This window comes from Akebia trifoliata, chromosome 8 (assembly GCF_017979445.1).
Source record: "Akebia trifoliata isolate Shusen 1 chromosome 8, ASM1797944v1, whole genome shotgun sequence".
Classification (NCBI taxonomy): domain Eukaryota; kingdom Viridiplantae; phylum Streptophyta; class Magnoliopsida; order Ranunculales; family Lardizabalaceae; genus Akebia; species Akebia trifoliata.
In genome coordinates this window covers 10,914,362-10,941,416 of record NC_141382.1, presented here as the reverse complement: position 1 = coordinate 10,941,416, position 27,055 = coordinate 10,914,362, and the positions used below count along the sequence as shown (strand labels likewise).

Below are 27,055 nucleotides of genomic sequence, written 5' to 3'. Positions count from 1 at the left end.
ATGGAGAACTGGTTAATTTGGTTCAAGGTTTGTATAAAACCGAACCCTTATGTGGTATATGTATATGAAATGTTCAGAATCCTACTATTTGCCCTACATGTTTGCCCTATAATGGACTGATTTTTTGTGAAGACGATCTCTATGGTGAGGAGACATCCTCACCAAAAATCAACTCATTCCGAAACTTCTAACTCCATAAAAAATGGTTTACTAAAAATTGACGGTCCATGATTCTTCGACTTGTAAACATGGGATTAGAAGTTACGGAATACATGGGGTTAGAAGTTTCAGAATGGGCTGATTTTTGGTGAGGATGTCTCCTCACCATAGAGATCGTCTTCACAAAAAATCAGTCCATTATAGGACAAACATGTAGGGCAAATAGTAGGATTCTGAACATTTCATATATATATATATATACCACATAAGGGTTCGGTTTTATACAAACCTTGAACCAAATTAACCGGTTCTCCATTTTCTTAACCCAATATCAAATCACAATTTGTTGCAAACTGAACCTAACCAACTCAAAGTAATTGGTTTGCTTCGGCTCTCGGTTTGGACCAGACCAAGTTGCACCGCTATCTAAAAAGAATTGAATTGATAGGAATCAGAATCTATTTGATTTTATCTGGTAGTGGTGGGTACCCGTGGGTATTCAGAATCGATTTGTTTTGCCATTTCTTTATAAATATATATAATTGCCTTCTAAGTTAATAAAGTTCTTTAAGTTTCCATATAAAGTATTTATTTGAGCTTAAAATGAGATGGCCTATTTGTAAAAAAGATGAATTTTAATTTTTGGAAGAAAAAAAAATATAAATCAGATTTTTACTAAAATAAATTGCAATTATGTTGTTACTATTTTTTTTAGAGAAATTTATCAAAATGGTACATCAAAATTGAAAAATAACTAAAATGGTGCATTATTCATAAATTCATTCAATCTAAAGATAATTAAGTCAGACGTTCCAATCAATTTCTTTTGGGAAAGATCACAATAACAAATTTAAACTACAATATGAGCAGTATGTGATGGATTTCATTTAGTGGAACCGACCTATGTCGATTCGATTCCAATTTGGCCACAAACCGAACCACTTGCACCCCACTTTTAGACACATCTCTAATTGGGCATAGAAAAAATGGAATCTAACATCAGGTCTATAATTTCTTTCTCGTTCCGGTAAAATATATAGATCCAAACAGGACTACACTACCTCTACTTCTTGTAGCTGCCGAGTAATACTTGGTTCGGTAGACTAAGTCCAATTCCACACTACAAGACTTGGATTCCCCTTTTCCACTCAAGAATTACTCCGAGTCTAACCCGATCAAATTGATTCCCACCTAAATTTGGATTCAAAAAGCGTTTGCCAAACTTTCAGATCACAGGACCTCCCCACTTGCTCTCTTTCGGCTATCCAACCAACTTCTATTATCACACTCCCTACTATATGAGTCAATAGGTGCGTAAAGGCTGGGTATGAACATTATTTCACACCCCCATTCCTTCTCAAAACCCCACGTGCGCGCTCTTGAGCGTACACACACACACACACAGTGTATTAGCTTTGAAGAAGGTGAAAATGAGATGGGGCTGAGAATATAAAATGGATTTGAATTAAAGAAGAAACTCTAAAGGAAAGAGGAAAAAGTGGAACTGATTGGCAAATACACAAGCAATTTCATAAGGTGTCAAATGTCAATCCAAGTTCAAAGACCTACAATAATTAAAAAATAATAATAATATCTATTTTGAACACAGATGTCGAAGATCTAAATGAGACATTTGAATAGAACCAATAACATATAATATACATGATTTTATCTTTTGCTCTAATCATTTGTATGACTAGCTTTAAACTGCTACACAACAGTCCTACCAACTGTGCAGAACATAAAATAAAAATAGAGACATGAGTAGAGTAGAACACCTGGAAGACTCATCTTTGGATCTGCTGCTCAGGACCTGGGTTACTAGTGCCAGATGGTGCTGCCGTCCTACCATTCGGTATTCCGTTATTAACAGGCGCCGCCACTCCCCACTTCCCCTCTGATTCTAACGGCTCTATCACTTTAACGGTACCATCTGTTAACCCAACTGCCAATTGATTTGGCACCTGCGGATGTGCTGCAACAGCAAGTGGGTATGCAGGTTGGCTGCAATAAAATAGAATTTGTTATTATTAAATTCACAACAAAAAAAACTAAATGCTTTTTTAAGTTTAAAAGAATCATCATCATTGGTGTTCCATAGGAGTAAATATGGAAGACCAAGAATCTAATGGTCCAGATCAATGCAAGTTGGGTTCTAAACCAACTACATGATTCACCTTATCATCTCAGCGTTAAGTCAAAGATAAGTCTTTGGAATGGATCTGCCGAATAACCCAATCCCTCCAAAAATCTCTACTCATACATCTCTTGTAACAGTGTAATCCTTAAAATAAGGATACACCATAAAATCTCTACTCGTATATCTCTCATAACAGTGTAATCCTTAAGATAAGGATACACCTCCAACATAATTTGTTTATAAAAGGCCGTCCTATATACTTGTCATTAATATGAGAAAAAGAGGAAAATAAAAATATATATTTTCAAATCTCTTTTGTTATTTAAAATTCTTTATGTTATCAAAGCTAAGTTATGAGCTGATGGTAGTTTAGAACGTCTGAAGGCCTGATTAGTTGCTAAAGGGTATAATCAACATGAAGGTATTGATTTCTCTAAAAAATTCATGTCATGTTGTCTTCAATGAAAATATATTTCCTTGTCTTCAATGAAAATATATTTCCTTGTCTTCAATGAAAATAATTTTCATTTTGTTCAACTCACTTCTAATGTTGAACAAGAAAGTGGTGATTTCTCTACCTTCAATGAGTGGGTTGACCCATGCAACTCACCTGTCTCTACCATCATTGGTCCACCTTCCTCATCTAATGAACCACCTCCCATCACTAATTCAGTTATCCAAACCTTGTCACCTATTTTCTCCCAAGCTAATCAACACCTTCCTAATGTCGAAGTAATCCCAACCCCATCAGTTGACCCTCCCATTGAATGAAATCCTCATAATGGCATTCCTCAGCACATCTTACCCAAACAACCAATCCAAGCATCACCAACCAATAGTCCCATTCCCAATCATTCTACAACTATTCCTATTTCTTATGATACCATTTCCCCTCCCAATCCGCCTTCTCCTCCATCATCTCACTCTATGGTTACTAGAAGCAAGGTGGGTACCTTGAAACCAAATCCCAAGTATGCTCTTCTCACCTCTCCCATTCCCCTTGAACCTAAGACAGTCAAGTTGGCCATGAAACATGATGGTTGGAAGCATGCCATGATGGAAGAAATGCAAGCCCTTATACATAATCACACTTGGGATCTTGTTCCTAGGTCCCCATCGATGAATATTGTGGGATGTCGTTGGGTATTCAAAACTAAGTTACGAGCTGATGGTGGTTTAGAATGTCTTCAGGCCCGATTAGTTGCTAAAGGGTATAATCAACAAGAAGGTATTGATTTCTTTTAAATATTCAGTCCTGTCATTAAACATGGAAGTATTTGTATTGTTCTTACCGTTGCTACTGTAAAAGGATGACCCATTCGTCAATTAGACGTTAAAAATCTGTTTCTTCATGGGTACCTACAAGAACCTGTTTATATGGAACAACCTCCAGGGTTTATTGATTCATCTCATCCTCATGCAGTATGTCGCCTTAAACATGCCATCTATAGCCTCAAGCAGGCCCCACAGGCATGGTTTGATCGTTTCAGTACGTTTCTCCTTGGACATGGCTTCTTTTGCAGTGTTGCAGAGTCTACACTTCAAACTCTTCTCTCTTTATATATAGGCATGGGGGATCTATAATGGTCTTACTATTATACGTGAATGATATTATACTTACAGGAGATAATACCTCACTCATTGATGACTTCATCCACACTCTTAGTCTAACATTCTCCATGAATGATCTTGGTTTGTTACATTATTTTTTGGGCATCGTGAGGTTCATCATTCTACAAATGGACTTTTCTTATCTCAATACAAATATGCACAAGATCTTCCTCATCAAGCAAATATGGACTCATGTAAGAGTATATCTACTCCTATGGCTGTTAAGGAGAGTTACATTCGTAGTTCCGATGACTTATTTTCTGATCTTACTCTTTATCAAAGTTTTGTGGGCGGTTTGCAATGCCTTACTATGACTCGGCCTGACCTTTCATATTCGGTACAGTGTGTCAATACATGAGCCAACCAACTGTTGGCCATTTTCAATTGGTCAAACACATCTTGTGTTATGTTCGAGGGACACTAGATCGTAGCCTTCGCACTCTTTCCAAAAGCACACTTGATCTATATGCATTTTGCAATGCAGATTGGGCTCGATGCCCCACCTCTTGGCGTTCGACTACGGGTTATTGCACCTTTCTTGGTTCGAATTGTCTCTCTTGGAGTGCAAAGAAACAACCTACAGTTGCTCGCTCCAACGCCAAAGCAGAGTATCGGGCCATGGCTACTACAACGGACACACTCACTTGGTTGTCTTTCCTTCTCCGTGATCTTGGAGTTGCTCTTTCTCAACCATCTATGCTCTTTTGTGATAATATGAGTGCCCTCTACATGACTGTTAATCCTGTTTTTCATGCTCGCACAAAGCATATTGAGATTGACTATCATTTTGTTAGAAAGAAGGTGACTCTTGGATCCTTGGTTACACGTTTCGTTCCCTCACGTCTTCAACTTGCTAACATTCTTACCAAGCCGTTACCTAAAGCATTATTTCTTGAATTAAGAGACAAATTTGGCATGTGATCTCGACCTCATTCCAATTTGAGGGGGAGTATAGAAGACCAAGAATCTAATGGTCCAGATCAATGCAAGTTGGGTTCTAAACCAACTACACGATTCACCTTATCATCCAATGTTTTGTCAAAGACAAGTCTTTGGAATGGATCTGCCGAATGACCCAATCCCTCCTAAAATCACTACTCAAATATCTCTTGTAACAGTGTAATCCTTAAAATAAGGATACACCTCCAACATAATTTGTTTGTAAAAGGACATCCTATGTACTTGTCATTAATATGAGAAAAAGAGGAAAATAAAAATATATATTTTCAAATCTCTTTTGTTATTTAAAATTCTTTAGTAAGAACCATGAATGTCATCAATTCTATCTATCTAATCATATTTGATGCTAAAGCATGTCTTCAAATGTTTCCTAACAACTTCAATCGACCCTTTCAACCTTGCTTTCCCTCTCTTAGGGCCTTTAACCCAAACCAAATCACTTCTTGCTGGTGACACTGTCGGTCTAGATTGCACATAATCAAAACTACTTTAACCAACTTTCCTTGTTTTATTCTGTTGAGTTTAGTCCCACATCGGACACCCATTGCCTTGTCTCTCTCCTTATAAGCTCTAGGGCCTCTCCACTCATTGCCAATTGGTTTTGAGTTGGACCCCCAAATTTATCATGCTATCAAAGTGAGCCTTTCTCACCTCCACGTCACCCAATTCATATCTCCACATGCTTTGGGCAAGTCCGTCCCACACGTGTGGGGGCATGCTGAGTTTAGTCCCGCATCAGACGCTCATTGCCTTGTCTCTATCTTTATGAGCTCCTGGGCCTCTCCACTCGTTACCAATTGATTTTGAGTTGGACCCCCAAATTTATCATATTCCTTATTGGAGCTACTTTTATTTTAGGATTTCCACCCTATGTTATCATATAAATTACAATATTTTAAAAATGTCTTGAGAAATAAAAAAAGAATAATGATTTTCTAACTAGAAAGTCTTCACTCGATCAATACTCGGCTGACGTGTTATGGACACAGAACCATAGATCTATTTCCTTAGGATACACGAATGCAAATCCTCATAAAAGATTTATATTTTTGTATCCTGAGGAAACAGATCTATGCTTCCGTGTCTGTAATACATCAGCCGAGTATGAAGACTTTCTACTTAGAATATCAGCACTCATAAAAAATAAAAATAAAAAGACTGATTTCAATAGTGAAGATAGGTTTCGTAAAATGTCAGTGGGTAGCAATGATCAAGTATACCAATCAACAAAGGAAACAGGATTATAGCAACAAGGTGGTGTGACTGTACAGAGCTTCTCAAGCTTCGAAACAAATTAATCAAATCAAATCATACAGGTAAATTTGGAAAAAAAGAAAGCACGATAAGTTAATCGCTTTATCGGAAACCCAAATTTTGTTATGGAGGAGAAGACCCCAGAAAGCTGTAATGTTAATCAAGAGTGAGGATAAATAATAAATAGCTAGTAATGTCTATAGAAATTCAAAACATTGCTTATATATGAAGATTATGAAAAGGTATGTGCAATAATTTGAAGCAATTCTAGACCACTTACTTGGATGATGCTCTCTGGGACATGTATGCTGACGGTGCAATACGGCATCTAAGTCTCAGGCTATCAGCATCGAAAACACCAATGTTACCATCACAGAAAGAAGCATAAACCAGTTGGCTGTTGCAGGTGTATGATGCATAAGCTATGGGTGCAGACAACACATCCTGTGGCACCCACTGCAAAGAAAGCATGCACAAGAAATCAGTTACCAGTCATAATGACACATATTTGAGGGCTAACTTTTATCAGATTAACTGTATACCTGACGAATGCATTCCATCTTTGAGGCATCATAGATGGCTAGTTGTTTTTCATGGAATACCAACAAACGGATTTGATCGGAGTGGAACTGAACGCGGGTGTCACCACTTGGCGCTGTCCCAGCAGGCAGTTGGATTGTAACTGATTTCTTCTTCTCCCAAGTATCAGTGTTCCACATGCAGAGCTACATAAGGAAACTGTTATATTAATATCCAGTGAAACCAAGATCTTCTTACATTGCAAGGAACAAATGCAACATTGCACGAGGATGGTAGAATCCTCCATTCCAGTTTTCCATGTATGTTATAAAAGGTATAGACGATGATAGTGAGTCCACAACCTTTTTTTTTAAGAATAGAAGCGCAGGAGCCATAGGAACAGACTGCATCACCCATTTTTGTAAAAGGCATAGATTCATGTGCAAATCACCAAAGGATCACGTCAGCAGATGCACATCTAGGAGCCGGGAAGAGTGCCTATAGGCTATACGTGCTCACAATTTCTTGTCACAGTGCTCAGAGACTTCTAGCACGTGCCATGTCAAGTCTAACGAGGGTAGTTTTGTATATTGGGGATACATTCAATACACGCGGGTTCATGTGATTGGTGGAACCCGGATTCAGTGAGCAAAAGAAATTTCTGTGCCTATACTTCTCAAAGGGGAAAGGGGTGAATAGATAGCTCTACTTTCAGAGGGGTCACAATTTGAGATGGAGTGACATGGAGAAAGAGAAGTCACATGGAAAAAGATACCCTCTAACCCAGTGACAAGAGTGATTCTCAGCATGAACACAACTGCAAAGTTCAAGTAGTTTCTCAGGATATAATGAATATATTCATCCATTCCTGTACATGTTTGGTATTAACTAATAACTCCTTGATAAATAAGAGCAAAAGACATATTTGGGCCATTTTTTTGATAATTGAGATAATCCAGATATTCCATGTTGTGTTCCATATTATTATAAGCAAACAGATAAAATAATAGGAGAAAGAAATAAAAGCTCCCTACCCAGAACAGAAACATAGATAGGAAAATGAAAGGCAATAGATCAAAAGTTAAGACGATCTACCATAAGTAGGGTTCTTATAGGGTATAATGTTATGCATATGGCGGGAGGAACAAATTGTAACCAAAGGGGGGCAACGTACCTGGGCATCGGCACCTGATGAAATCAGGACATCAAGGTTGGTGGAAAAAGCTAAACCGGTTATCCGCTTCTGGTGACCTTTCAATTTTGTTTTTACCTGAAAAAGGCAAACCAATCACATTCCATTGAGAGAGTAGTTCAGAGTTGTGATATGAGACACTGTTTCTGAAGCTGGAAGTAATTACCTCATCCACCCTAACATTGTAGATGTGAATGGTTGAATCCTCCATTCCAATTGCTACAATGTTATTATCTTGCGGATGGAAAGCTAGGAAAGTTGAAGCTGGTGGAGGTGGCATGAATGTTGTCATTACCTGTGCATATCAATGTAATCCCATGCCCCCAACCATACAAAGAGAGTCAACATGAGCAAAGTTTGAAACATGAACTTGCATGCATAACTGTGCAGACAAGCATAAACTGTAATTTTTCAACTTACCTTGAAAGTCATCATATTGAATAATGAAATTTTTCCACCAGATGCAGACATTACATACGAATCATTCTTCGAGAGTGCTATGCACTGGACTGCTTCTTCAAGGTTTACATCTGAAACATCATTGGTCATAAGAAGACCACTGCTTGGTTGCCAATGTTGTGGTACAATACTGGCAGTGGCCTTTAACCCTCACTAGATTCAGAACCTTTTTTTCTATTAAACAACCCATAAGAAATCACAAATTACAAGAATCATTTAATGCTATTAGTTACCTTGCCACTTGGATTTTTTTCGTGGCGGCCCCACTTCCATAGCTTCTGAATCCCATTTGAGCCAAGAGCCAAAACCCCAACACCAGAATTTGTGTAAAGAAGTCGAGAAACCTGGATATGAATTGTCAAACCATTACAAATGCAACGAAGTATATCAGAATGAGTTTTGAAAATCATGTAACAGCAACACACCTTGGTGGAAGGATCTGTGCTGCCCGGCATGGTAACAACTTGGCATTGAACAGGATCCACAATTTCAACCAATTCCCATGGTTTGGCTTTATCAGGTACATCTTCAGAAGTTCTGGGCTTTTCAATGCTTCTAGAAGAAAGATCAACTCCATTCTACAAAATAAAGTAAAACACTAAAACTAAGCTAAGATGTTCTCAGGAAAGTTCAAAATGTTGGACTCGGGCTCTGGTCCATCCTGGCCAAGATAGAATTTACTCGGACAATCTGGAATCAAGTCATGAAGAAGCAATACAGCATTTTTTTAAGTTACTGGGCACATTTTTCCTAAACAATGAGACATGTCTGAATCATCCAAGTAACCTTGCGACATCAAAGTTAGACACAACCGAGTCATCCAAGGCACCATAATCTCAATTCACAGATGGATCATGACCTGGTACTTGCTAAGATCGAGTCAAAATCAAGTGAGTTAAAATTACCATCATTCAATTCATCAGACTTACAAGAATAGCAGAAGGCTTTGCGGGAGAACTAATATCTAAGCGGTCCACCCTACTGATGGCTGGGCTAATGTTCCCAACCACAGTAGCACCAGATATCTGATCAATGAAATCATAAGATTTGGAAAAAAAAAACTCTAGTAAATACCATAATCATTACCTTAATATTTGACACCCACCCAAAAAAATAAATAAATTTGTTACCTTAATTGGAGCAGGTTCCATGGGAGCTCTCAATACTTCAAAGGATCGAGTATCCATCGATCTCAGAGATTTGAGACCTTCAGTGTTCGCAAGTATCTTGAAACCATTGTTTGCTGTAGTAACAGCAAGAAGATTTCCTTCCTTGTTGAATCTCAAGCGGGGAAGACTCTAAAGAAATAAAATGATGATTTAAATGATACAAATTTTTTTTTTTTTTATGTCTACAAATGAAACCAGAAAATAAATAAAAGAATACTAACCGGAAGTCCACCATCAGCCTCTGTGGTCGTGAGAACATTGATATTGTCCATATCCCAAAATTTTATCTGGTTATCTTCACCAGCAGCCAAAAAGTGATTCCGAGTCGTGTCAAACTGCACAACACCATCTGATTTCTTTCTAAAACCAGAATACGTCCTCTTTATTGCTCCTTCACTTTCATTCCACTCAACCAGAAAAGACTCCCCATCTTTGCTAGTCCCACAAGAGAACAATCTGAGAGATATAAAGGATCAATTGTAAGGTATGCGTCAAATGGTTTTTACTGACTTAGAAAGTACATAAAAAAATACCAAAAGAGTTAATTAGGTGGGTATTGGGACAGAAAGGAGTCCCAAAGGGTACACTGATAAAATTGAAAAACATGTATGAGAGAGTTTTGACTAATGAGACAACAAATGGTAAGGAAACAAATGAGATCCCAGTTAAAAATTGGCTAATATCTGAAATCGGTTAATGAGATTAGAGAGGAACTCAAACACACAATTAAAGAGATGAATGATAAATTAAGGAAGAATCAAGTGAGATGTTTGGCCACGTGCAGCGAAGGTTGAATATAGCCCTAGTTAGAAAGAATGTACAACTTGATGGTGAGAGAGAGAGAGAGACGTAGACTGGTTAGTGACAGCAGATATGGCACATTTGATTTGACAGAAGACTTGGCTTCACACAGAATGATGAAAGGAAGTATCTACAAGGTATAAAGAGAAATTCATAAACAGTTTATTATCTTTGGCATTTTGGGCTTCACTTCTCTTACCTACTACCATCAGCACTATACAGCATTGTAGTACACCAGTGTCCAGGAGCATCATAGTCAACTCTAGAACCCACATTGTCATAAAGCCAGGCCTTAATTTTCCCATCTACGGCTGTCGAGAAAATAAACTGCAAATTTGCAAAGAGAAACCATAATGTCATTTTGGCATATCTACATTAGAACAAGAAGCCCAGATAAAACTAAAGTTCATCTACAGAAAAATTTCATACTTATGATTAAGTTTCAGGGCTAAAAAGTTTATGATATCTTCATTTGATTGGATATTATAAAGGAAACTGCACAATATGTCCAGCCCAAATGCAAGCAATCAGTTGCGAAATCAACGGGATTCCAGATTACGTGAATCAAGCAACATTATGTTTGTTATTATTTTATATTTACCTTTTCCCTTCTTTGTGGATAGATAAGGAAACTAAATCCTTATGAGCTGTAACCAAATCTCTATGAGTTGTATCCAATGTCTTTAAATAGTGAAAGGAATCCTATACGACTCACCCTTTGAGTTGGTGAGTGCAAACCAATCTCTGTTCTTCAAAAGCTTTTAGATATCTCACTCAAAGTTACTTTGCAATGTTTTCAACAGTCAATACAGTTGAGGTCTAGGTTTTTCAACGGTTAGTATTGTTAAGTATCAACCTTGAAGTAACTTATCAGATCTTCACAACAGGGAAAAAGCTTGCCCAACATCCTGGAGACTTGAATGCATGTAGTCTTCTTTAATTTAGCACATTAAGAAAAATTGAAACAAACCTATCTTATTCCTGATAGCACTCTTAACCAACTAAAGGAAATTAAGAGAAAACCTGAGGTGCTGGTCACAAATATATGTTCCCCGTGATGGTCATATGCAGTCACGCCATATATTGCCAAGTGGCACACTCTTTCAGCCAGTTTTGGCGAACCATTCAATTAACCCACATACCAAACATCAGATTGATAGGGGAATTGTAGATGTTGGACTTGAGCATTTCTCATCATGAATCAGAACCATGGGTAAAATACTAGGGAAGCAACCCCTGAAGAAAAAAAAATGTTAAGCTGACCAAAGAGTGCCACTTGGAACTATATGGCCAAAATGGGGACAGGTATGAGGTATCCGTGACCATCACCTCAAGTTTTCTCTTTACAGAATAAATCCTTGCAACACTAGCAACTTGTTTCCAAAGTGGGTTGGAGACCTAAATAGTGAAGTTACAGGTCTCCTGTAGATGCTTTTGAGCATTTTCAAAAAGATAAATTAACTTCAATATGTACCCTGTTAAAGACCAACTTTGAACAAGACTTGTTTACTGCTACTTCAGTTAATTTTTTTCTGTATTTTGCACTTGCGTCTTAAATATTTGTACCATAAATAATAGCCAATTATTTAACCCACTTAAATTTGTTTATGCAATTTCTTTTACATGATATGAAAACGTGATTCAGAAATTAAAGAGGAAGATCCAAATGATCACCGATATGCATTATAAACTTAGCAATAGAAAGCATTTGTAATCGTACCTGAATGTTCTCCTTGTGATGAGGACATACAGAATAAACGGGTGCCTCATGACCTTCAAAGTTATAAAGGTTCCGTCCATTCAAATCCCACACCTGTTAGAATTAAAAAATCACTGAGAGAATCTGTACATATAAAATGTTTTGGCCAAATTAAACACAATGGAATTTATTTTTGTTGCTCTAACCTTTATTAGCTTATCATCCCCACAAGTTACTATGCATAGTTGTTTGTTAGGATGAGAGAATGCTAAATCATACACACGGCCAACATGAGCATCAATCTGAGAAGAAAGGGGGCAAGTCAAACCACAGTTACAATTTTTGCTTCGTTGGAAAAAGCACCAAAAACTAACTCAAAACAGACCTCTAATTGTTGGCGTAGATCATTAGATCCTTGATATGAATATAAGTGAATCAAATGTTTCGTAAATGCAACCCCTGCAGCAAGACAAGCAACTGTAAAGAAGTACAACAAGGCATACATTAACCTAGTCCCCATTTAACCACACATACCCATTAAATTTCCATCTGGACTCCATGTAACACGACTAATAGATATCGATGAATCTTTGACAAATGAAGCCTGCAAGAAATATTCAGTTTAAGACTTCAGCATGAGTTTTTTCTTCAAAAATCAATAGAGTTGAATATCAGGTCTAGTTTAGGAGATTAGTTTCTCAACTTCCAGATCACAATTCTAAGAATTTTGAATTTATAGAAGGTCAAAATTGGCTAAACTATGACTGTTTCTTCAAAAATTAGAGACTTCTTTCAAAAATGGAATTATAAATGCTGACTTCAAGATCAGTTCCTCAGCCTTGTAGATGGTTATATCCTCAACTAGGATTTATTTGAAAAATCATTTCTACACAATAAAATAACATGCAATGGGGCCACAGGGAGATGAGACAAATGCTGAATTTTAATGAAGATGATTTCCTCACCAAAAATAAGCTCATTCTACATTTCTAGGCTTATCAAAAGAGGATTGCAAAGTTAAAATTCTTGGGCACCCATTTTTAATATTAACTTGAACTTCAAATTTGATGTGGTTAGAAGTTTGAGAAAAAATTGGTTTCTGTGAGGATGATCTCCATGGTGAGAATAAAATTTCCACCAAAACCATCCCTTGACTCATCTCCCTAGGGGGATAATTAACCAACCATGTCCTCAGACAAACAAAAAATTGTCAACTTTGAACAAGCAGTTTATTAAAATTTGACTAAATGATCTCACACAAACCTGAAATGGCAATGAACAAGCTGTCATGTCCCGTATAGCGAAGGGCTTTGATACCAGCCTCTCTTGCAACCCAATATCCCATAGCGTAATATCACCATTGACAGAACCGACTAGTCCAAAGATAATCCAATTCAGGAAAGTGAAAAAGTTTCCATGTAATAATGTTATCATAATAAGAAAAAAAATTCTCTATACATGGCAAGGAGGTCGAGCCATTTTTTTCCTTCTTTTATTGATAAAAATTTATACCTATAAAAGAAGGAATTTTAATTTACATTAACTAGGGATACAGGCACATCAGGATCACATGGCTTTCATACCAACAAGTAACGTGTGATGGGAAGGATGGAAGTCCATGCTCATGACATCAGAACCCTGATGAATGGTACAAGCCACTATTCTTGGCAGGTCATCCAGTGACCAAGAAGCTTGTTGAAGAGGTGCTGGATATTTAACCTGAACATGAAAGGGAAAAATTAGTCTAATAATAGGGTTCTATGTCAAGCCATGGAAACGAGAAACCACGTAAAAATAATTGGTTCAATAACTAGAAACAATGCAATTCTGAGCTTCTTCAGATCACCTCATCAACAGGTTGTGCCGCAGTACGCAATCTTTTCATCAGTTGTTCGTGATCAGTATTTTGGTAATCAACCATACCAAGAACACTTGAGGGTGTTCTTGGATGCTTTAAAATTGAAACTGTTAAGGAAAACAGATGAAGTCAGTTCGCACTCATGGATATTTTTACTTGGAACCACAGCTATGATTTACTTGCCCAGCTCATAAATCATAATTCCCAGTTTACCTGGCAATAACTTCAATTATAGAGTTTGAGATTTTCAAATATTGAATATCACATATCTAGTCTTTACCTTCCTCAGTTAAGAGGAATGCAAACCAGAAATTTTGTGCCAATAACTTCCGTGTGAATGACATTGGGTTCTTCATCAGGTCAAAAAAAAAAAATTAGACTCCATTTTTTTATTACTAAAAATATTGGTTGAACCTAGAGAGTAGAGACCAAACTGTTAGAATTTCAATGCCACCCGTTGGTGAACAGGTTATGGAGGTGGGTAGTCAAAGAGACTACATTAGAAATATGTTACAGAAAACAGCCACAAATGGGAAATACAGATATCTTTGTAATCTCAGTTCTCTAGTAAACAGAACAAATGACAAGTTAATTGGTCTTCTTCAGTCTTTAGACATTTTAGGCTCACAAAAACAAATTATTTCGAAGTGGAATAACTGTAAATGAGAAAGATCTTCAACACAACTCATTTTCCATTTTTTCCACTATACTTATCTCTTGAAAATTGAAATGCAACTGTTATAAATAACAACAATTGTAACTCTGTTAAAGTTCTGACCTTGATTTGGTGGAATAGATATTGATGATGCAGCAACAACTGCAGACTGAACAGATGAGGATACAGCCGAATTCGCCATCCAGCCTGCCAATGCATTAGCATTAGCATTGGCAGCCGCCGCAGAGGGTGGAAAGGGCTACATTCAACAAAATTGTACAAAAAGATTTATTGTTCGGCATTCAAGACTGAAGGTCCTTCATCTAAAGAAATCAAATTCAAAACTTCTGAGATGAACAAAATCATACTGAATGTGCTCCAAGTGTTGCATATGTCGCAGGTTTTGCTACTGCGGTAACTGGAAGAGTGACTGGAGTAGGTGGACGAGCCCCATTTGGAGGTGCACAAGTGTGATCTGTAAACAAGGTTTTGATGTCTGGGTTTGGCCTTGGGTTCTTACAGAGCTGGTGCTGCCAATTCAAACTACATAGACCATCAATCCATACTTTAGAAACATTGTCTGAACCCAGTTCCAATCTTACAAAAACCATAAAGACTATGGTACGAAATGCAAAACAAGAACAGATAACAAAATGGGATACATTGAATTATATGTCTACTACCACTACCAAGGTTTTCTAACAAAAATCAGTAAATTATATTACCCATTTTACCTTTGGTTTATTAGAGTTCGCAATCTTGATGTCTTTAGAGTAGGAAAAACCAGTTTATCCCGAAACAGAGGATTTGCTTCTATCAGTTTTTTAAGCTCTATAAGCATTATGCTTCGAGCGGATTTGGTGTCACCATACTTGGACAATTGTTCATTTTCCCTGCATTCAAATAAGAGAAGTAACTAAAGTTCTCCACAAAGTGAAAAATTTAACCCCCACCTTTTTTCTCCATCTTTGCCAAGTAATAGAATTGAAGTAAATGTACACCATAAATGGATACAAAAAATTTAAATTACCTGAAATTTTCAAGAGTTAAGAGTTGAGTGATTTCTTTATATAGTTCTTCATTGAAAGTTGAAAATACTTTCAAATCCTTCACTAATATCTCGACGGCCTTCGCTCTGTCTTGCCTGGATAACACAAAAAAAAAAAATTAACAAATAAAAAACTTTAATGTTAACTCATAGACTGAAACATAGATTGTTAAACAAATATAAAATTCTATTTGATTACCGATCAAGAGCTTCGAGATACTTCTGCTTCCTGATCTCAAAGAAGATCTTCATGGAATATCTGTTATCGTCGACTTTGGTAAATCCAGAAAGGTACTTCTCAACTTCATCCCATTCACCTGCGTGAGATTTCTCCTCGAAATATTTCATGTTGAAGAAAAACCCAGATTCTTGTTCCAGCCTATCTCACCAAAAACACCAAATCACCACCAAAACACAGAAGATAGAGAGATGAAGAAACAGAGAGATAGAGAGACCTTACCTGTGGACAGACTCCTTAAACTTCTCCTCTTCGAGAAATTGGAGTATAAGAAACACCAATTCTCTGCTTAAAGAAGACATTTTTACCCAAAAACGAAACTCAATTCTGAAGCCACAATCCAAAAAAACCAACGAGAAAAACTAGTTTGAAATTCTCTCAGATGCTCAAATTAAGAAGATCAACCAGAAAACAGAGAATTACAAGCAAGTATTCAGAATTTTACACAAATTCCCAGAACAAAACACGAAAAAAAATGGTTTTTTTTCCGCTAAAACTGAATTCGAAACCAAAGATGAAACGAACAGTAAATCACAAAAAAAGTGGAGCAAACATGGCCCGAAGTTTCTTGCTTTTTAGGGAGGAATTCGACAATCTCCTAGGGTTTCTACTTCCATCTTCGAAGAGTTAGAGAAGAAAAAGGGATAAAGGAGAGAGAGAGAGAGAGAGATTTCGCTTTCTTCGATGCGTTCTGCACGAGACTTGAATTATCACCGACTTTTATATGATACGTACTTGGACTTATATCTTTTCAGTGATAAGTACTCCTACTTATCTGATAGATAGTGTTACGTTTATACTTCCCAAACAGGCATGAAAAAGGCGAGATTTCCCGCGGATTCGAAGCTCGAAACTCAAATATAATGAATGTTCTTTTAAAGTCCACCACATCGACAACCTGTCTTGAGATGACGTGTCGCTTTCTCCTTTCAAAACTAGAGATTTAATTTCAAACTACTTTATATCTAATTTCTCGTGATATTTTTAATCCTCTTTAACTCCTCAAACGATACAGTACGGATAATTAATTAGTATTTTATTTTTATTTATAATTAAAAACTGTTTATTTTGTAGAACTGAAGTCCACAGCAATGTTGCGAACGTGAGGTCAATCTGTCGGGTCGTGTGATCCTATCCGATACGTATATTCAATCCACCAACTTTGACTAAGTCAATGCTTCGACGAAGGAAGACATTCTCCTCAGACAAATAATAATAGCTTTTTATTGAATATATATAATGGGTCTTACAATGTGTGCCCTTAGACACACGGTATAAAGTGCAATAAATAGACTTTGAAAAATTGATCTCATACGAATTGACAGGGTAAGTGCCTAGATTCATAGATCTCTTTTTCGGGATAAACAAGGGAAAAGTCATGATTCTATATAATTACCACGTCAATCAAATACAAAATATGTATGTTTTTTTGAATTGTTTTATTATTGGTCAAAATTTATGGGGTTGGAATATGTTAACTCGTGAAAAATGACTCATGAGAAAACACATGATTCCAATCATGTAAACACAAAATCCAAATCTGTTGATTCATATGTATTTGCATAATACACATCTAGGAGATATTTATCTTGAGAGTAAATCTCAACCATTAGATTTTGTATTTAAATGACTGGAATCATGCATTTTTACCACGAGTCATCGAATTCTCACCCAAATTTATAATAATTAGAATATGGCATGTGCAAACACACAAGTATCAAAAGGTCTTATTTTTAATTTAATAAATTGGTTAAAAGGTTTTTTAATACTACACAGTAACAACAACAACAACAACAACAACAACAAAAAGACATTTTTTATAATTTTGATAAATAACACACATGATTCTAGAGTTGTGGGCGGTAATTTTCTTATTTTGTGTTTTATTTATCAAAATGACCCTGAGTATATTAAGTCCAAATGTAATGGTGGGGGCATTTGAAGGCTTTAAAATTTGGTGTTGAACCACTTCTACTCCGTTTACTCTCATTATAATGGTAAAGAAGTATATCACATCATCATGATAATTGAACATTAAATTATTTCATCATTTACTATTCTAGAATTTTAATTTATTTTTAAGGAAAAAAGATCATCTCTCCCGGTTTGTTTTTTTTTATTATAATAATTAGATAGACTTTAAAATATTGTGAAAAATATCATTTTATAATTGATCATATAAAATTCATCCATCTTAATTTAGTTGAATAAGAAGAAATTATTATCTATTCTATTTTATCCCACTTTCTTTTCTTTCCTTCAATTTTTTTTAAAGTTTTTTTTATAATCCTTTGAACCATGTTTTTACTTTTAGAAGATTTTCATTTTCTTTAAAGAATTCATTCATCTCTCTCATTTTTATTTTTATTTTTGTTCCTTTTAGATCCATAGATCTATTTTTATTTTATATTTTTTTCTTCAAATAAATTTATCTTGACATACCTATAGGCATCAAAGGAGATCAATATGATCGTTGTTGTACTTGTCCTCATCCTCCAGATTTTTTTTCTTATCTGTATCTCATTTTTAAAATCATCCTATAAGTTTTTTGTCTTCTTTTTTTCCCCTTTTTTTGTCACTTTTCTTGTATATAAATAATCTAGACTTATACCATGACATCAAGATTGCATTGCAATATTTCAACCAATTAGTGTATTGAAGAAGATGTGTAAATTATGAAACTCCACTGTCAAAAAATTATTCAATCATAATTATAATGTATGATAATGGAAAATGCAATGACAAAATAACTAATATTAATAAGTCTACTTGATTTAATGGAATGTTTAAAATATGGGTGCAACCTCAACAAGTTGGATGGTATACCCAGGCCCAACTCAAGTGATAGAGCCCTCAGCCCAATCAGCTTCAGCTCAAGTTAGCTCGAGTTAGGTAGTTTCAAAATTCTACAACTTAAACAAGAAATTGAGTTGTTTTAACTCAGGCTAAACTCGTGCTCTACATAACCCGGTCCTAGCTCACTCGTTAATCGAGTGGAGCTCGAGCTAACCTACCCATGTTGCACATGTAGTTTAAAAGTCAGTCCAAACTTGTGGTTTTGATTTTATTTTATAATAAAGTCGATTCACTTAATGAATAATTGATTTTTTTTTTTAATTTGTATTTTATAAAAATAAATAATGATTATTTAGAAAAAATACATACATACTTTGAAATTTGCTAATAAATATAAACCATTCCAACCAAATTCCATCATGGTTTAATTACATTTTTAAAAAGATCATCTTTAATATTAACACACCAATTCATATGCAAACAATAGTTTAATCTTATAAGGATTGACGTATTGTCCTTTTTGGCCAACTACATGATTTATCTCGACTTACTTGATATGTGTGTTTTGTAGAGGTATTACATGTACCTAAAGGATTTAGGCAAGATATGGTGCTCTAATAGCCTAGTTGCCTTCTCTATGTCAGATGGGAAACTCTACTCGCATTAAAAAATAATAATAAAATTAGTATGTTGTAAGTACAATTTTGTGTGTTAGTAGAATCTCTTTAAATGACTTTGGTTGGACGTGTCTTCCAAATTTTAAATTAATTAATTAATTAATAACTATTTTTTACTATAAAAATATAAAGTGATGTTTACGTCCAAACAACTTCGGCTGCTTCATTCTCGTAATATGGTTTGTGAGTCGTGATACCATGCATTGGGTCCAACACTGAAATAACCCTAGATTTATTTTCTCGAGATATAAATAGGAAAATCAACGGCTTTCTATGCACTGCCAGTCAACTCAGTGGTGGACCCAGTGTCCAACGGCAGGCAACAAAGCATTTTCCATGTTTTTTTCGTAGGCAACTTAATTCTAATTATTTGTCTGAGAAGAAGACTATAAAAGAGATAAAACAAGAAAATTCTATGGTTCTTTAATTTCTCGCGAGAAGAATACGGTTTGGAAAAGACAATTCTGATGTTTTGAAAGTGGGGCGCACAAGGAATGGCAGATTAAGGTCCACTCTAATAGTCTTGCAACGAGTAAATGAAATTATCGGCAATTATTCTCCTTAATACAGTAAAACGCTAAATATCGCGACAGATTTTAAATAACTCATATCGCGATAAACTTACGTCTCATTATGTTTTAGGTTTGACAGTTTGACTAGAAGTTCACAAGTTCTGAAAACTAGCAGAGCTACGGACGTTCTGAAGTTCTGAATACTAACTCATAGCTTTATAACCGTAGATTATTGTGGGACCTACTAACGGAAAACTGATGATTAACTATATAACGACTCATTGCAGTGTATCTCATCGTACTTCGAAAAAGCATCTTACAGTTAATTTTTTTCCTTTGCGGTCGTCAGTCTGCCACATGTCGTAATTACGGTGATTGCTTTTATGGATAAACAAATAACGCGTTATGCGTCGATTTCACGGGGTTGATAGTGTACAAATGATATAAATATAGTAAGAAAAGATAAACCACCCAAAGTTGGACGAGTACATGGTATGACGTCAACAGATAATGACATATTGAAGGTGGGCCCAGTTTCAGCATGAGTTGCACAATCATCGGTCCCACACATGTTCTGCACCGAAAAGCGGACACGTTAGCTCAATTATTAATGTTTGGTCGGATAAGTAGTAGCTAATCATTTTTAAGTAGAGAACTAGGAATCAGAGGTAGACAAGCCAATCTAAAAGAAAGTGGCCTTTTCGGGAATGTGTCAGCATCTCCTTAAAAGGCTAGAGTAGTACATCATCCCTACGTCACATATATCTCGAGGAGAATGTACACGTTTGATTTTGGGAGGACAGTACTACGATAACCTCCCAGGGTGGATTCTATCCTTTCGGCTCATTAGCCAATATATAAACCATGTCCGAGGTCTAAGACCAAATACAATATCTAATGGTATACAAACTCTTTTATATTTGGTTTATGGGAGGAGTGCCAATAGATAGTCGAAAATTTGAATTCGTAAAATTAGATATTATTCAAAAATTTTGAATATTAGAATCGAATTCAGATAGTTTTATAAATTCGAATCCTTATCGGATACGGATTCGAATATTAACTTTTCAAATCTAATAACATCCGATTTGAAATAATATATAATATAAATTATTTTATTTAATTAATTTTTTATGGGTAGTGTTTCGAGACTCTAAAGAGAGTCAAACATTTTTCAAAACATGGGTTAGAAGTTTCAGAATTAGCTGATTTTTTGTGAGGATGATCTCTATTATGAGGAGATCATCCTCACCAAAAATCAGCTCGTTCTGAAACTTCTAACCCTATCAAAAGTGATTTACAAAAATTGGACGGTCCACGATTCTTCAACTTGTAAATTAGGGTTAAAAGTTTCGAAATGAACTGATTTTTGGTGAGGATGATATTTTCATCATAGAGATCATCCTCACAAAAAATCAGCCCATTCAAAAACTTCTAACCCATGTTTTGAAAAATGTTTGGCACAATGTTTAGCTCTCTTTAAGGCCTCCAAACGCTCCCCATTATATATATATATATATAATAATTTTTTTAATAATGAAAAATTAGTTGGATAAGGAAAAATTATGTTTTTTTTATATACAAATTATTCGAATTCAAATTCGGATATCAGATAAAAATTCAAGATTCGGATATTACTGTATCCGAATAGATAAGCATCCATTGACAACCCTAGTTTACGGCATGGAACCCTTTCTATCTTCTTTAATTGTCCTACTTTATTCATACTTTGGAGAATGAAAAATGCTCAAGTAACATTGAAATTGACATCGTTCGAGACATTGTTGACGTGGATGTGTTTATAGAACCACATATGCTTTTCTAGACACGAAGAAGTTTTGGGCTAGGATAGGCCCATTAAGGTTGGGCTTGATCTTAGGAACTTAGGTATGTTTGGTAACACTTCTGAAGATTGAAGTCTGGAGTCTAGAAACATCTGAAGTCTGAAACTAAAAATCAGACTTTAGAAGCTTCATTCAACATCCCTTCATCACTAGTTCAAAATTTTTGAATTTTGGTTCTGAAGTCTAAAATATGAACCAAAACAAACAGAAATAAATCTTCTAAAGTCTGAATTTTAAAAGTGGATCACCTCCATTCAAACTTTAGAAGTGTCACCAAACCCACACTTACCTAATCGGGAGGTTCAACCCGATGACTTATACATCATATAGTATAAATGTACATTTACATATGAAATTTTATAAATCTAAATAAACTCGAATGCAAATATTACTCTAAAATCACAGGGCATATTTAATTAGATTACAAAAAGAGGTAAGATCTACTAGAGTATCCACTATCTATAGAATACAAACATGGTCAACGTGGCAAACTTTTATTAGTATTTAAACACACGGGGCTCCTAAACAAGTCGTGCATGCAACCTATGTGTTTTACCTCTAAACTAAAGGTGCCACTTAGACAACCAACACCAATTTGAATAACTGTTGTTACAACAAATCTTTACTATTATGCAATTTTCAAAATAGAAAAACTTATCACATCCCCAAATCATGTTCATTTAAATTAAGAAACATTATTTTTTAAATGCAAACTTAAAATATCTTATTAATATCTTTAAGGCAAAATAAATAAATAAAAACTCTTCAGCTACCCAACTTTACTTTTCTATTGAAATCCTAAAGAATCAAATTTTATTCTCCAACGTCTTCTTCTTCTCTTCCAAGCTTCAATTTACTTCTTTTCTTGCTATTAGAATTTAATTTATACATTGCTCTCACTTAAACATATTAGAGACCCTAAGGAATAACGAATTAATTATTATTTTTCATTGGTCATCTCCAATAATTTTTTTATTTTTTTATTTTTTTATTTTTTTATTTTTTTATTATGAATTTTGTAAGCATTGTGTACTATAAATCCTAAAATAATCAGATTAAGGTATGGATTTAAGGAAGAAATTAATATATTTTTCCATTATTCTTATTTAAATATATTTTAAAATATCACTTCAATATATTAGAGACCCTAAGAAATAACGATTAATTTATGTTTTTCATTGGTCATCCTCCAATAAATTTCAATTTTATTTTAGTTTTTATGAATTTTGTAGGCATTGTGTTCTATAAATCCTGAAATAATTAGATCAAGGTATGGATTTAAGGAAGACATTAATATATTTTCTATTGTTTTTATTTAAATATATTTTAATTTTTTTAGGGTTCTTGAGAATTTGAAAGGGATCGATTGTGATTTCTCAATAGACCTTAAACGAAATTAGGACTAAAGTATATTCTTAAATATATTTTAAAGGGTTGGGATCTGTTGACTCCTAAGAACGACTCATGAAAAAAACACATGATCCTAACCCTTTAAATGCAAAATCCAACGGTTGAGATTTATGAGTATCTTGATAGCACAAATCTTGGAAATATATCTTAGAAATACTTATTCTGAGGATAAATCTCAACCATTGGATTTTGCATTTAAAGGGTTGGGATCATGTGTATTTTTTCACGAGTCATTCTTAGGATTCAAGGGATCTTGACCCTATTTTAAATGGTAAAAAAGGTGAAATTTATTATTTATTTATTGGTTATATTCTTTTAATTGATTTTCTTCTAACTACAACATATTAAAGTTTGTGATCGATTCATTCTCATGTGTAACGACTATAAATTTTTGGAAATATTTCTTTTAATATTGCTTTAATCTTCTTCTTCTTTTTTTTTTCCCTAACTACACCATTTTCAAATTTGTAATCGATTCATACTCTTATGTGGCAGGCGACTTCACAACAATATTCAATTAATAATCAAAAAATTTAAATGAGCTAAACATCATCAGTGACTACATGATTCAAAAGCTATTGAATAGACAAATACAGGTAAAAGTCGTACGTTCATAAACATTATAAATTTTTTAGACTATAAGAATTTTATTATTTTGGTATGTCTTAAAATTATATTAATTACATAGTTTTTTAATTGCCCATGATAAAGACATCATAAATTTAGTTCATAATCACCTAATTCCTTCTTCTTCTTTTTTTTTTAGTTTTACTCACGTGCGTCACACATGCATTCCACTAGTATAGGACTGTCAACAGATGCTTATCGATTCGTCTGATATCTGAATTCGAATTCGAATCCGACAGATGTTCTAAAACTCTATCCGATTTCGAATCTAATTATCTTATCGGATATCGGATAATATTCGATTAAAATTCAAATAATTTGTATATAAAAAAAAAACATAAATTTTCTATATCCAACTGGTTTTTCATTATTAAAAAAAACTTATATTATATTATTTATATAAATAAATAAATAAAATAAATATATATATATATATATATATATATATATATATATATATATTATTTATATAAAAAATTAATCAAATAAAATAATATATGTCATCAAATCGGATTCGAAATGTTAATATCCGAATCCGTATCCAACAAAGATTCAAATATATAAAACTATCTAAATTCGAATCCGATATTTGAAAATTTTGGATAATATCCAATTTTTCAAATTCAAATTCGAATCGGATTCAAATTTTCGACTATCCATTGACACCCCTAAAGTAGAATAGATAAACATTTTAGTCTTTTTGGTTTCCCACTATATTTGTAGTTGAAAAATAGATTTTTTAAAATTTTATATGATTTTATATTTTATATATTTTTTGAACATTGATCATTTGAAAATAAGGCATGTATCCGGATCAGTTCACATATTCTTTAATCCATTTGGATCGGATCGGATACATGTTTAAAAAATATCGGATCGCTATAGGAGTGGTACTGATCCAGTATCAAATCGATTTGTTGCTAGCCCTAATACACATTACAACGTTACGAAGGAAGGATGCTTCTATGAGGGAGAAAATAAATAGAGTTTAAATATGTTGACTCACCCTTACAAATTTTCTACATCTTTTTGTCTCTAGAATCAACATGTCATATGGATTAAGTGGTTCATCTATTCTTGCTTTGGACCCAGAGTAACTGGATCCAATAAAAAAAATTATTTTTAATAATAAGTTTAGGGAAACATGTAAGGAAAAAAGGGATTGAAAATGGAGATAACCCTCATTTCAACATAGTTTTGAGGTGATGGAGAAATAAATGCTCACAAGATGAGGGTAAGAGTGACGTGAATGTTGAGATAGATGAGTAGTAAGCCTAGGAAAGATAAAATCATAAATGATAATTATGAGAAAAATCTTTTTCCAAATCCCTGAGGTGCATGGCACACTGGAGGTGCAACTTGGTTTGGTTTAGGACCAAATTGGAATCGAGCCAACATAGGTCGGTTCACTAAATAAGAACTAGAATCAAGGCGAATTGTCTATAAAACCAAACTAACATCGATTTGGTTATATGGATTGCCAATATCTTATAACCATGCTTGGAAGCAATATATTTTAATAAAAATAAATAAATAAATAATAAACACCAAATTTAATAATTAAAAAAAAAAGTCATTAATTTATGTCCTAACTCCAAACTAGTTGTAAGTCATCAAGGATTTAGTTCTCGGTCTGGTTTGGTTGTATACAATTCTTGAATCAAGAATTGATCAGTTCTCCATTTTCTTAACTCATAATCGAATCACAACTTGTTCCAAATTGAACTAATTCAACCCAAAGCTATCAGTTTGGTTCGGTTCTAACTAGACCAAGTTGTACCCCTGTGCATACTAAAAAATGAGTGTTCCGGCCATCTTCTTTGGGTGCTCAAGTTAATTAAGGCTGTGTGTCAACAATTTCACTTCATCATTTTAGTCAATTAACAATTGAAGAAAGTAGTGGTTTGGGCAAGAGAGTAACTTCGGTTCCTCCATTTTTACATGCATTGAGCTTGGTGAGATGCTACATATCATTTTTATCGCGTTTTGAGCCACTCCAATTTTGCCACTTTTTACAGCCATGTTCAAACAATTACTCATTTAATGCCATGTTCAAATGATATGATGATATGGCTATTAGACGATTAAGATCCCTTGTATTGCTTCAGTGGTTGTCGTGAATCCAAGACTTTGAAGACGTGGGGAGCTCTAAATCGACATTGCATTATTCGTTAGAGGTTCAACTTGGATGTTCATACTCCTCGGGATGGAAAGATAATTCTTGTCTCCAAGATTTGGCCTCACAAACTATGTTCTTCGATTTTAAGAGTATCTTGAGATGACATTTTGCTTTGATTCTTAAGAATATTAGTTAGCATGTATGGGTCGGGGTTCCATGCACTTTTCTCAACATCCTTACAAGTGTACTTTAGAAAAAAGAAAAAAATTACTTAGATGACCCTGGTGGTGAAAGAAGTTTTTTTCTTAAGTTTTTGACGGTCTCTTAGTAGTCCATTTAGTAAATTTTACTCTTCTTAATAGTCATTGGACCTCTTTTCATGTGTATTATGTCTTTGAAATATCCAAACTACCATTTTCTCATTTTCTTCACATAGTTAGATTTTTCAATGGCGATTGCGATCATTTTCGATGATCTTTGGTCATGAATGACGAATAGAGAATGATATTCTCTTAATTTTGAAGATCTTAACTATTTTATTTATTTATTTTGATGATTTATAATATTAAAAAAAATGAAGAACAAAGTTGAGATTCTATATTTTTTGTATGATTATGTTGTAATTTTTTATTTGCAATTATGATTTATGTATTTTGGGCATTTTAAGGAGATTTACTTAGTATCAAACTCAAAAATAAATAAATGAAAAATCTAGTTCACATTTACAGTATCGACAGTAATTAAATGTTAAACTACACAATAAAAAGTGGTAAACTTGATACTAAAAAGTGGTAAATTTGATACTAAGTAATTAAATATTGAACTAAACAATAAAAAGTGGTGAACTCGACTAAATTGTGAATCAAATTTTTTCGTTTTTAATTTCTTCATGTTTTCAACTTTGATACTTGGTAAATCTCCTCGAAATAACCAAAAGGCATATATCATAGTTGCAAATCAAAAGTTACGATGTAATCATAAAAAAAGATATAATCTCAACTTTATTCTTCATTTTTTTTAAAACATAAAAAAAAAAGAGTCTAAATATTCAAAATTAAGAGAATATCATTTTTCATCAGTCATTCATGTTCAAAGATCGTTGAAGATGATCAAAGATTGTTGGAAATGATTGCAATTGCCATTGGAAAATCTAACTATGTGAAGAAGATGAGAAATGTTAGTTTGGATATTTCAAAGACATTATAAACGTGACATGAGGTCCAAGGACCATTAAGAAAAGAAAAGTTTACTAGATGGATTATTAAAGGACCACACAAAATTTATGGACTATTTAGAAAAAAATCCCTT

General features: G+C 34.3%; 1 protein-coding gene across 2 annotated transcripts; it reads right to left on the bottom strand.

Annotated features, from left to right (window-relative positions):
- Positions 1–1,730: 1,730 nt before the first annotated feature.
- LOC147396075 (protein TPR1-like) lies at positions 1,731–16,453 on the bottom strand. Of its 2 annotated transcripts, none has more exons than XM_086449896.1 (25): positions 15,985–16,453; positions 15,724–15,903; positions 15,507–15,620; positions 15,211–15,369; positions 14,845–15,019; positions 14,600–14,735; positions 13,810–13,928; positions 13,547–13,682; positions 13,227–13,336; positions 12,498–12,567; positions 12,349–12,422; positions 12,170–12,265; positions 11,985–12,077; positions 10,464–10,591; positions 9,685–9,919; positions 9,425–9,592; positions 9,224–9,319; positions 8,720–8,872; positions 8,528–8,638; positions 8,256–8,435; positions 8,002–8,130; positions 7,818–7,913; positions 6,667–6,849; positions 6,405–6,580; positions 1,731–2,166 (listed from the first exon to the last, which is right to left on the bottom strand). In XM_086449896.1, exons 1-25 carry the CDS (start codon positions 16,062–16,064, stop codon positions 1,947–1,949), a joined length of 3,417 nt encoding a protein of 1,138 aa, XP_086306022.1. In that variant the 5' UTR covers positions 16,065–16,453; the 3' UTR covers positions 1,731–1,946. The 2 variants fall into 2 exon arrangements, with proteins under 2 accessions (XP_086306022.1, XP_086306023.1); XM_086449897.1 differs by having other exon boundaries at positions 1,731–2,163; positions 15,985–16,452.
- Positions 16,454–27,055: the final 10,602 nt, after the last annotated feature.